This window comes from Trichomycterus rosablanca, chromosome 16, assembly GCF_030014385.1.
Source record: "Trichomycterus rosablanca isolate fTriRos1 chromosome 16, fTriRos1.hap1, whole genome shotgun sequence".
Lineage (NCBI taxonomy): Eukaryota > Metazoa > Chordata > Actinopteri > Siluriformes > Trichomycteridae > Trichomycterus > Trichomycterus rosablanca.
The window spans coordinates 23,998,309-24,011,394 of record NC_086003.1 but is presented as its reverse complement, the minus strand read 5'-3'; the positions used below and the strand labels follow the sequence as shown (position 1 = coordinate 24,011,394).

The following is a 13,086-nucleotide window of genomic DNA, read 5'->3' as shown; positions in this document are numbered from 1 at the left end:
CGTTCAATGGGTAAATTATTAAGTCATCTGTCAGTTTGCCCTCACACATAACTTTGAACATGGAGAGAGAGCAGCTTTACCATTAATCATAAAATTAAGTAAAGCCTTCACCCTAACAATTTAATTCAGTCTTCATCAGATAGCATTTTATTTTAGGTGCAGCAGATCCAGAATAAAGATTGGCATCGGGGCTGATGTGCAATGAATAAAGAAGTACAATTAAACAATTGGGGAGATACAATAAGTGCAATCACAATTCACAATTAAAAAATTACACTACTTACTTGTTATTTACTTGTAACTTATATGATTCCCCCCCCCCCCCCCCCCCCCCCTTTGTAGATGCTTGATGTTTAAATTTGGTCTGGGTGGCCCTAATTCTTTAGTTGCTAATTTATCCTGATGACTACGACTGAATGGCATTTCCCTTAATGACACGATGGAGTTGCTCTGAACTGAGGTATTGGTAGTCATGGCGACGAGATCGCAACACCAGGTTACGTGTGGTGCAAGCACGTAAGTGCGAGCCCTCCCGGAACCCATAGAGATTATATTGCAGCACCTGCAGTTCGAAAAAAAGAGCCAGACAGACAGACAGACTCCAGAACAGTCACAGCTGTGATAGAAAAATGTCTTTCCTTTCGCCCTTTGGTGGTGCGTCGCCCGATCGCCCTAAGGAACGAGCCGCCCCTGATATTCAGATCTCATGTCACGTAGAAATTTAAACCCTACAATCTGACATTTATATGAAGTCAAGGGCCTCTGCCGGACAATTTTGGAACCTGCTGGCTAAGGAAAAATATCCAAACGTAAGAAAATGTGCCACATATTTGACAGCATTTTTGGATCAACCTACCTGTGTGAATCAACCTTTTTTTAACATGAAAATAATTAAGTCTAAATATCGGTCCACCCTTACTGATGAACATTTGGAAGCCTGCTTGAGAATTGAAACCAGCAGCTATTGTCCAGACTACATGAACCTGGTTATACCATTCAGTGCAAATCATCAGGAAAAGGTAAGTGTGATTTTTCAGTCGCTTTCCCTGCAATGCTGAATATCAACATAGACAGCTGAAGCGCATTTTTAAAAAGCTTTAAAGCTTTTTAAAAAAATGATGAGGCCAACTTTAAAAAGTGTGTGTGTGTGTGTGTGTGTGTGCCGTGAGACCCGCCGTGACCCTGACCAGGATAAAGCGGTGGTAAAACAGACAATAAATGAACGAATAAAAACTAAAATGGGCAACACGGTCGCCCAGTGAGTAGCACTGTCGCCTCACAGCGTGTTTAGTATTTGGTAAAGACATCTTTGACAGCTGTCACAGCCAGGCGTCTTTAATAATGTGATTTAGCAATTAGGGCGGCACAGTGGCTCGGTGGGTAGCACTGTCACCTCAGAGAAAGAAGGTCCTGGGTTTAATCCCCAGCCGGATTGGTCCGAGTCCCTTCTGTGTGAAGTTTGCATGTTCTCCCTGTGTCTGCATTGATTTCCTCCAGGAGCTCCGGTTTCCTCCCACAGTCCAAAGGCATGCAAGTGAGGTGAATTAGAGATACTAATTTGTCCATGACTGTTTGATATTAAAACTTGTGAACTGATGAATCTTGTGTAACGAGTAAGTGTGTAAAACATGACGTTAAAATCTTAATAAATTAATAAATAAATACTAAAATGGTTGGGCTTTAGGACCCAGTAGGATTCATCTCTCTCTCTCTCTCTCTCTCTCTCTCTCTCCATCAGTAGTAGTATTGAGTGTTGGACGCAGGATTCACTCATTCACTCACGTGGAAATGAATTATTACTTTATTTGAAAGCAGTTCTGTGGTTGAAGTCAATTCTCTGTAAATGGAGGTCGCGGAATCTAACTGTGAGTACTTCTTTACTTCATTTCTTCTATTTAGTTCTATTAAAAGTTACATTTGTAGAATAACCGACAGGTCGCTTGTACTGTATAGATACATAGTGTGTACAGAATCACATGTATGATGTAATGGAGTATAATGTATGATGGAGTGATCTGTTAGGACGTGATTAGGTCATCATAGTGACATCACTGCTGCTTGTATATCTAATAAATATTAATTCAGCCCTCTGGTTCTGATCGAATGTGTTTTTCTCCATAAATATATTTTTTTTATTCAAACTTTTTGTTGACATGTACAGTGAAAAGTTTATTCAATTATTCATCCTGATTTACTGCCTCATTCGGTTCAGAATTGCGATGGGTCCGGAGCCTATATGGAAACTCAAGGCACAAGGCTGGAAAAAGCTCAAACCAGGGCTTCAATTCATTACAGAGCATCTTTCATTAACTTATTCACTGGCTTATTTACACGCTGTCGATTTATGCAAGCCAGTATACTCTTCTAGAGAAAGACCACGTGATGTAGAACCCGGGTCATCAGGTGCGTCGCTCTTGCCCTACCTGGTGCATCACTGTGCCTCTGTGTCAACCTCCAGTCAAATGACAGTTCTCACAAGGTCTTGGAAAATAATCCACTACATTATGTCAGTGTGTAATGACCTGAATTAGAAGTGGTGGATACAGCCAAAATCCACGATCATGATATTTGTTGTTATATATCAGGGTTACAGTGTATACATTGGGGGCCAGTAATCTGAGACCACAAGTAAACTGCTTCATTGTATTATGTGTTTGTTTTTAATTCAATACAATATTTTTCATTACATGTCATACAATTATTATTATAATTAGTTTTTGGCAGTGCTGATAAGCAAGGAAGCCCATATTTAAATTCATTTGTACAAAATGTTAGATTTGACATAGCCTAGTGGTTAAGGTACTGGACTAGTAATCAGAAGAGCGCTTGTTCAAGCCCCGCCACTGCCAGGTTGCTGCTGTTGGGCCCTTAAGCAAGACCCTTAATCCTCAATTGCTCAGACTGTGTGTATAAAGCTTTGGATAAAGGTGTCTGCTAAATGCCGAAAATAAATTTGCAGCCATTGTACCGTATTACAAATATTTACTTCATATACCAAGAAATCCTGAAATTAATGTAATTTTTTAAAGTTTCAACTTTTTACTTAAATTGTTATGCTAATTAGTTTATTTGCTTAAAAAAGTATTGTGCCACTAAAAGCCACTCGAACAGCCTCAGTGCACCTCAGCATTGATGCTAAGTCTTTGGGACTGTGTTGGAGAGATGAATCAGCATTCCCTCAATTAGTATGTTGATGATGGTGATGAAAAGCTCTTACATCTTAGTCCAAAATATATTATAGCTGTTTAATTAGATTGAGATCTGGGAAGTGTCAAAGCCCTAACATGATTTACATCATTTCATTTCATGTTTTACCACTGTTTAATCCTGGTCAGGGTTGCAATGGGTTCAGTTTCCCAGACATCACTGAGCCAAATGCAGTAACACACTCCGGACAGGATGCCAATCCACCATGGAGTATCCCCAACATAGCCAAGTATATCTGCGCCACTGGGGATTCGATCCCTGGATCCCAGCAGTAGTGGGTTAACGTAAGTTACAGCTGTGCCACCTGAGCACTAATTTATAAAATTGTAATCCAAATTCAACCTTTTAGTGACTGCTTGTGCAGTCAACAAGGAATTGGGCCCATGCCACAAAATGCAACTTTCTGTACTGCCGGTTATTAATTTAAGTTTATCATCATAATGTTCATGTTTTACCAGTTCTTTATCCTGGTAAGGGTTATGGTGGGTCCAGTTTTCTTGGAATCACTAAGCGCAGTGCAACAACACTGCAGGATGCCAGCCCATCGCAGACATAAAATGTAATTTGTCAATAGTGGTTGTAGACCTGTATGACTATGGCTATGCCTCACAGCAGTGACACAGTACAATGCTTATATCATAATGTAATCCTCTAATCCTCACCCTACTATCAGTGTTGATCGACTTATAAGATTTTAGTCTAGTTGAGGGTCAGTACTGTACAATGAGCTATTTATGACCTAAATAAAAACATCCTTCCTTGTCAAGAGGGAAATCCGCTCTGAGGAGCGTGTGTAACTGTATTTGTTGTGTGAATGCAAGGAAAAAACAGCCTATGGACTTAATGCTGGTTTCTCGATTTAGTTTCTGAATCACCCGGAAGCTTCCTTTTGAGTGTGCACACTTTCCTTCCTTTGTAGATTAATCATTGTAGTTACAAAGCTAGATTCTCAATATACAGTATGTGGACATTTCAGCACCAGCTTCTACCCTTTGAAAGAAAAGACATTTTTAAAACTCATCTTATTTAACTTAAAGGTGAAGCTTTACATTTTGGCACTTGATTAGCTATAAAAATACAAATTACACTTATTAAAAATTCTTATGTTGGGGGTGCTTGGATGGTGCAGCATTCTGATATGCTAGCCCACCACAGCCAAGGCTTGACTCATGCTGGGAGAAGTGGCTAAAAATATGGAGGGAGTAGCATGGTCCTCCATACATGCTAATACTTTCTGTATGAATCTGCCATGGACGGTGAAAATGAGCAGCCAGCTTTATGCCTCATAGGAGGAGGCGTGTTCTAGCCTGTGGCCCCCCTCAGCTAGTCAGGCTGTTGTACGATCACCAAGTGCTCAATTAAGCATATCCAAATTGGGTGCAAAATGGGACAGCAGACTTGCATATGGTCTCTTTGACACATGTAATAGGATAAGGCTTTATTTTCCACTAGCCAGCAGCAGATTTTCATATAGAGCCTTAACATACACAGAGGAACACGCTATACTCCAAGTATTCCTCTGCTTGTTTTTTTATTTTAAGATTTCATTTCACACTACAGCAGACAGAGATTCATATAAAATGAGATCTGATCACTGAATAGAGTATGTTTTTGTTTTCGTGCATGTACAACATTACACATGTGCAAGTGAATAAAAATTAAATTGAAAAAATCTAATTCAGTGATATTTATAGATATTGAAAGGCACGTCTGTCATTTTAGGTGATACTGAAGGCCTGGCAGGATATGGGCGCTTCTCCACATTACAAACATCTATAAATACCCACAGTTAGAGAGAGACAAAGGCTTCACTTATTTGGTGCCTGCAAGCTCTGATGGGTCCACACAGGCCCTGCAGTGTCTCTCACATTGGTGCTCTTCAGCTCCAGAGGGAAACAACATTAGCTCTGCAGAAACCGTCCTGTATATCACACTTTAACGTTTAGGAAAGACATGACAAGTCAAGCCCTGGTTCAAATAGGCTTTGTGTTCGGATTTGTAGCCCCTCTTTGACTCACGCCTTCAAAGAGTGGAAATCAAAGCAAAACCACAAGTGCAGATTACTGGTTAATGAGTCAGCATCTTATTAAGTGGGGATCAGAAGTTGGTTTGTGGTGATATAAGGAGTGCCACAGACCACAGGTTTACTATAGTACTATACAAATGACATGAAATTACGTGTAATTACATGAAATGTGATTAAGCTGTTGAGCCTCAAGATAAGCACATAGACCTTGATGGGGAAGGTGATGATGACAGCAGAAATTCAAACAATGAGTTTTTACATGGTTGTAGTGGTAAGGGGTCAGTGCCACTGTGTCAACATGCCTGGTCCTTCCTGCTTTTATATTTACAATGGATTCAGTATCCACTACAAGTATTCAGACTCCTTGACTTTTTGAACTCTTTAGTGTTTTGGGGGGTTGATTTTGAATTTATAAAATAGCCATTTACCCATCAACACTTTCAGCTGCAGTTCCTCTTGGATGCATTTCTACAAGCTTTGCACACCTTGATTTTTGCCGTTTATTGCTAATTTAAAGACTTCCTTGTTAACAGATCTAAAAAAAAGTCTTTTCCTCTTGTTTTCAAGTTTTTTACATGCTGTTTAGCAGTCATTGGCTGCAGAGATGGTTGTCCATCCAACAGATTCTTCCATCACTGCACAGAACTGAGCTCCTTTAGAGTGACTGTTGGGTTCTTTCTTTTTTTCCTGACCAAGGCTCTTTTTGTCTGGATGCTCAATTTGGCCCGACAACCAGCTTTATGAAGGTTCATAGTTGTGCCAAGCTTCTTTTACTTCCAAACTACTGAGGCCATTGTGGTCTTGGGAACACTGAAAACCTTAGATGTTTTTATATTCTTTCCCTGATCTATGCTCTTGCCATCATTTGATCATGGACATTCAGACAGTTTCTTGGACTTGATGGCTTGGTTTTTGTCCCCACAATCCATTGTAAATTGTTGGACCTTATAGCCTGCACCATATAGGGACCTCTTTATGTTTTTGTGACTAGGCAGTGTACTTTTTAAATGGAATTCCTGTGACTGTATAAGATCTTGGGTTTGTTCTTCAGCACTAATTTCACTATTTAAATATCTGAACTGTTTTCTGATTTGATTCAGAATCGTTGAACTACCAGTGTTCATTCCCAAAGCAACCACTCCCTCCCTTTTAAGTTATGTGGCTTGTTGCTTGGTGGTTATTGACTCTACCCATACGTAGCCATCCAGTATCTTTAAGAGTCAGCATGAAAATATACCAGCCCTCCATGTGACCTTGAATGGGGTGTACAAAAGCCCCTTTTATATATCACTCTTGCACGTGTGTGTGTGTGGTGTATAACTGCAGACTGGAACTTGAACAGCTGCTCAGCGTCTTTAGGGACTGAGTTCTATTCTGTGCTGTGTTTGTAAAACTGGGAACCTCTCAAACCTCCTACCAGCTTTCTGAACAGATCACCACATGATCAATGAATTTCACCACTAAAAAGATCTAAAGAATGACATACTTTACATTCACACCATTCATAAATGATGATTCAGAGTGTGTAGTTATTTTGCTAATGTTTGGATGCTGTCCGAATAATTGAACTACTGCTGTAGGACAGAGCTGATAGTGGGTCATTTTTGGGAATATAAAGTGGAGAGGAATAGGAAGCAGAAGGCTGGCATTGATAGAGGTGCTTTCGTCAGTTTGGGCAGGAAACCACAGCTGCAGGACATATCTTCTGACCCACTGTGCCAGGACTGCTAATCATCACAGCTGCTCAGCTGCCCTGCCTCTGTCTTGTGTGTGTTTTTGTGTTTCTGGGTTTGTTGGTGTGTGTGTATGTGCGTGTGGGTGAGTTTCTGTGCAAGTGTATGTGTGTGTATGTGTGTTTCTGTACGTTAAGTCAGAGACCATGTTATGAAATCTTTCCCCTTGCACCTGTCCAGGGACGATCTGTGGTTCCATGAGCAATTCATATGCAGACTGTCGAATCCATTGTACAGGATAGGAAAGTTTATAGTGTTTCTTCTATGAAGCGTAAACTTTATGAAGCTACTTTACCTAACATTACTGCTACTTGTCATGTTAAATCTTTGGCTTAAAATAGGTGTAAAGAGATGTTAAGGGGAAAGTAAACCCTGTCCTGATTTTTAGGCTGAGCCAGAAGACTCGACTGATTCTAAAGTCCACTATACATTAATTTATTCTTTTTTACCTAGCAACACTTTATCAGCTATGCCACCACCCCTGACCATACATTTACAACTATTTTACTCTAATGAAGGAAAAGGAAGGTCTTCTACTGTACATAGATGGGAGCATCTGCTTTACTGACCTAGTCTCTGCAGTGGGTCAGTAAGAATCTGACAATTTTAGAAGTAGGAGGGGAACGTGTGGGAACGAGAGTCCTTCGGAAACAGGACGGTCACTCCCTGGTCCCTGGTCAGAATGCACTCACAGACAATGGCTCACTTGAGAACTGTAGCTGTTACATTATGATTGGACCATATTCTACTAGACAGACCCTGCCCTCAGCGTTTCCGCCCCATTTACCTTTCTTCTATCTCTTTAGGGCTTCCACACACGTTTACACTTCCTGCTCTCAAGGAGAAAGGAAACTGTGTCATGAGGAAACAACTTGGTGTCCATTAAGTGGTTTCAGTTAAAAAAAAGTCTCAGCATAGTTTTACATCCTTTTTAAATCAGTCAAATGCTTTTAGCATCTGGTAGCTACATGTACCTTCAGGATACAAGATTACTTGGGAAAGTAAATGTGTGTATCAGTACGACTCATTTAGTGTAGATGTTTGAGCATCTGTTGTACTTTTCCAAGTACATTTACAATCTGTCCTGTAAACCAGACTTGCACAAGAATGGGAAGTAGTCTATTCTTGGATTTCGATATCTGTCATGATTCTGTTAGAATCATGCCACAGCATCTGAAATGGGCCCTTGACTGTAATTTGATCCTTTCCAAAACACAAATGTTTGTTCTCCACTACATAGTACCATATGGTAACTATTTATAAACCTGTGCTCCCACATTTAGTGGTTGTTTGCATTACCACATGACCCATACTGTACTTGTGCTAAATTTGGTTCTTCTTGGCCAGGGACCAAGCGTACTAAAGTGGGCTGTATGTGTAAAGTGAAAAACAGTGCAAAATTCTCATCAGTGTGAGGAGAGGATGTACAATGAGACGTTGAGTCTAGCATTCAAAATAAAAACTGCCTTGGTGGACCAAAGAGAGAATCCAGGTCTCCACCAGTGCTGTACATCACGAAAGCATATCAGCTGCACCCTGGATTAACACATGTCTGACCGCACCCCATTTTTGGAAAATGGGGATTTCCTCGCCCCCTCAGCTGTTGGGTGTAAAGATCACCAAATAGACTGAATGTATTCTGGCAGGTCTACACTTTCTTAGTGTAATTAAAAACGTATCTCTGTTGTTGTTATTATTATGCATTAACTGCACAGGTTTTCCTTGGATCAAAACTTTAATCACATTTTAACTAATCGTGCTTAGATAAAAGGGCATATTGAATTATAATATCAGGTAATGCAAAAAGAAATATTGCTATTTTGGTAATAATATGCTGATATTGTTAAGGTTGGCACTAGGCCAATAAGGTTTGTTAGGAACCACAAAGCGAACACCAACCACAGACACAGAGATTAAGTCAATGAGTTTATTTATTAAACAAAAATAAACCAGTGGCACTAGGGAGCGGCAGCAGGGGTGATCAAACCGCTGAGCAGGGAAGAGGGAGGAGATGAGCAGGAACCAAGGAGAAGGCAGGGAGAACCGGCAGGAGTGCTGGAGGCAGGAGGGACTGGGAGGATGGTCGGAGAAGGCAGCAGTAGAGCAGGAGGCGGATGGAACCAGACAGCCGGCAGGAGGATCGGTGGCAGAGTTGGAGCCAGGTGAATCCAGGTAGAAGGCAGGAGAAACCGGCGGAAGCACTGGAGCCAGGAACAAGGAACACCAGAAATCCAGGGGAAGCACAGAGCTGTAGAAAAGTTCACAAACCCAAGAGATCTGAGCAGTCTTTCAAACTGGTATCATCAGACAATCTGGTGAAGAGTGGTGGAAAGTCAGAGCCTTATGAAGGCTGGGGAATGAGGAGTTAATTGGGAACAGGTGAGCTCAATCAGCACTGGGAGAGATCTATTGGCTGGGGAATTGGGCTGATGATCCCTTTGGCTCCACCAGGTGTCGCCAGAATGTTCCAATGCAAGGTCTAATGATAAAACCAGCCTGGTGGAACTCCTAACAGTACCCCCCTCTCAACGGCCGCCTCTAGGGGGCCTACCTGGTTTGTCGGGGTTGTCACAGTGAAACTGTCTGATGAGGCTGGGGTCAAGAATGGCTGAGCGTGGGATCCAGGAGCGTTCCTCAGGACCATAGCCCTCCCAGTCCACAAGATATTGAAGGCCCCGGCCTCGGCGTCTACAATCCAGAAGGCGGTGGACTGTGTAGGCTGGATGTCCTTCGATAAGCCGGGTGGGTGGAGGGGGTCCGGAAGGAGGGCACAGGTCGGAGTGGTGGACGGGCTTGAGTTGTGACACATGGAAGGTCGGGTGAACCCGCATATGCCTGGGGAGTTTAAGACGGACTGCGGTAGGGCTGATGACCTTTAGGATGGTATAAGGGCCGATAAAGCGAGGTGTCAGTTTTCTGGATTCAGTATGCAAAGGGATGTTCCGAGAGGATAACCAGACAGATTGACCGGGGAGGTACTGGGGACTGGGTCTTCGGTGGAGATTGGCAGAACGCTTGGTGGAGGTCTGAGACTTTAACAGGGCTGCCTTGACTGCCTTCCAGACTTTCCGGCAGCGACAGATGTGATGCTCTACAGAGGGGACTGCCAGGTCAAGTTCCTGTTCAGAGAAAAGGGGAGGTTGATAGCCTAGGGAGGCTTCGAATGGGGATCGCCCAGAGGCCGAGCAGGTAAGAGAGTTATGGGCGTATTCAACCCAGGCCAGATGTGTGCTCCAGTTCGCAGGGTTGCTGGCAGTCACGCAGCGTAGTGCTGCCTCCAGTTCTTGGTTGGCCCTTTCTGCTTGTCCATTGGACTGAGGGTGAAAACCAGAGGATAGGCTGACCGTTGCTCCCAGGGCCTTACAGAAGGCTCGCCAAACCTGGGACACAAACTGGGGGCCACGATCAGAAACGATGTCCAGGGGGATGCCATGAACCTTGAACACCTGGTCAAATAAAAGTTGTGCTGTCTCCATAGCAGAAGGGAGCTTAGGTAAAGCTAGTAGACGCACTGCTTTGGAGAATCGATCAACAACGGTTAGGATCACAGTCATCCCCTGGGATTCGGGAAGGCCTGTGACAAAATCTAGGGCGATGTGGGACCAGGGGCGCCCAGGAACAGGTAGTGGCTGCAGCAAGCCTGCAGGTGATTGATGGGAGGGCTTGCTTCGAGCACAGGTAGAGCATGCAGCCACAAACTCTCTAGCATCTGCCTCCAAAGACGGCCACCAGAAGTATCGTCTCAGGAAAGATTCTGTTCGTTTGGCCCCAGGATGGCAAGTGAAATTAGAGTTGTGGGCCCACCTAAGGACATCAGATCTTACCGTGGTAGGGACAAAGAGGCGGTTGGGGGGCCCGTTTCCTGGGTCTGGTTCTTGTCCCAGGGCCTCTTGGATGGCCTCTTGGATTTCCCATGTGACTCTGGCAAGAATGCAGTTGGAGTGCAGGATAGGGTCATAGGAGGAAGTAGAGTCCTCAGTGGTGAACTGGCGTGAAAGTGCATCCGGTTTGGTGTTGTGGGAGCCTGGGCGGTAAGTGAGAGTGAAATTAAACCGGCTGAAAAACAGAGCCCACCTGGCTTGGCGGGAATTCAGCCGCTTTGCGGTCTGGACATATGATAGGTTCTTATGGTCAGTCCAAACCACAAAGGGCTGCTCTGTGCCTTCCAGCAAATGCCTCCACTCTTCAAGGGCTAGTTTAACGGCCAACAGCTCACGGTTACCGACATCGTAGTTCGCTTCAGCAGGGGAAAGTCGTCGGGAGAGAAAGGCACAAGGGTGAAGCTTATTACCAGGGCTGGAACGTTGGGAAAGAACAGCTCCCACTCCAAGGTCGGAAGCATCGACCTCAACAATGAATTGCTTGGAGGGGTCTGGCTGGATGAGGACAGGCGCAGAGGTGAACAGACCCTTCAGGTGATCAAAAGCGGACTGGGCTTCAGGGGGCCAGGAGAAAGGGACCTTGGTGGAGGTCAAACGAGTTAAGGGGGCAGCTACCTTGCTGTAATCTCGGATGAATCTTCTGTAGAAGTTAGCGAAGCCAAGGAATCGCTGCAGTGCCTTACGGCATGATGGGGTAGGCCACTCTACTACTGCACGGATCTTTTCCGGGTCAGCCTTAATTTTACCTGGCTGGATGACGAACCCGAGGAAGGAGATGGTGTGAACATGGAACTCACACTTTTCGACCTTAAGGTATAGTCGATTCTCCAACAAGCGGGCAAGAACCTGATGGACATGAGCAACGTGCTCCTCCTGGGACCGGGAAAAGATCAGAATGTCGTCTAGGTAGACGAAGACGAATCGGTACAGGAAATCCCTTAGCACGTCGTTAACAAGGGCCTGGAAGACGGCGGGGGCGTTGGTAAGGCCGAAGGGCATGACTAAATATTCAAAGTGGCCCAGTGGGGTATTAAAAGCAGTCTTCCACTCATCCCCCTCACGAATGCGAACAAGGTGGTAGGCATTACGGAGGTCGAGTTTGCTAAAAATGGTGGCTCCCTGTAAAGACTCAAAGACTGAGGAGGTCAGTGGAAGGGGATACTTATTGCGAATGGTTATTTGGTTCAGGCCCCTATAGTCTATGCAAGGCCTCAAAGTCTTATCTTTCTTCTCCACGAAGAAGAATCCCGCACCAAGAGGAGAAGAGGAGGGACGAATGAGGCCTGCGGCCAGGCACTTCGAGATGTAGTCCTCCATAGCTTCCCTTTCAGGACGAGACAGGTGGTAGAGACGGCTGGTAGGAAGAGGAGCCCCTGTGAGAAGGTCGATAGCGCAGTCGTACGGTCGATGGGGAGGCAAGGTTTGAGCACGGTCCTTGCTGAAAACCTCCAGGAGATTGAGATACTCGGAGGGCACCTTGGAGAGGTCTACGGCGTCCCTAGACAAAGGGGTGTTAGTACGCGGGACAGAGGGGTGGATAGCAGACTGCAGACAGTGAGAGAGGCAAAAATCGCTCCAAGCTTTGATCTTCCCCTGCTGCCAGTCTAAGTGAGGGTTGTGGGTGGAGAGCCATGGGTAACCTAGGACCAAAGGAGACTTGGGGGTCTTAACGACCGAGAAGCTAAGGGTTTCCCGGTGGTTCCCGGAAAGGATTAGGGTCATGGGAGCGGTACGGTGGGTAATACGGGCAAGCATACGACCATCCAGGGCATAGGCAGTAATAGGGGTGTCCAGTGCCTCTAAGGTACAGCCTGTCTTGGCAGCAAGACTCTCATCGAGAAGGTTGTCTTCCGACCCCGAATCGATGAGAGCAGAGAGGGACAAGGGGTTATCAGGAAGGCAAAGAGTGGCAGGGACCAGGAAACTTGGCCGTAAAGGTGGGGAAGCCAGGTCAGAACTCGTCAGAGTCCCCACTCCTACTGACGAGCTCCCTCTTTTGGGCGTACCGGACAAGAAACAAGGAGGTGTCCCATACGGCTACAATAGAGGCATTGCCCTGAGCGGAGTCTTCTCGAACGCTCTTCGGGGGTGAGTCGGGCCCGACCAAGCTGCATAGGCTCAGTGCCATCAGCACTAGGGAGTATATGTGGTGGACCGCCAGAGGTTTCAGGAGTGGACCTAGTAGAAACTGGTCTCGGGGTCAGAACGGGACGCGACGACCTCTCCAAGCGGCGCTCCC

The 13,086-nt window shown here is 44.8% G+C and overlaps 1 protein-coding gene across 1 annotated transcript in view; it reads left to right on the top strand.

Annotated features, from left to right (window-relative positions):
* Nucleotides 1-1,512: 1,512 nt before the first annotated feature.
* The window catches only part of afap1l1b (actin filament associated protein 1-like 1b), a 28,602-nt gene continuing 17,028 nt past the window's right edge, over nt 1,513-13,086 (top strand). The window contains exons 1-2 of the mRNA XM_063010991.1: nt 1,513-1,539; nt 1,739-1,865. Of these exons, the coding sequence (XP_062867061.1) occupies nt 1,844-1,865 (22 nt within the window). The 5' untranslated portion in view covers nt 1,513-1,539; nt 1,739-1,843. The remainder of the gene's footprint in view (nt 1,540-1,738; nt 1,866-13,086) is intronic.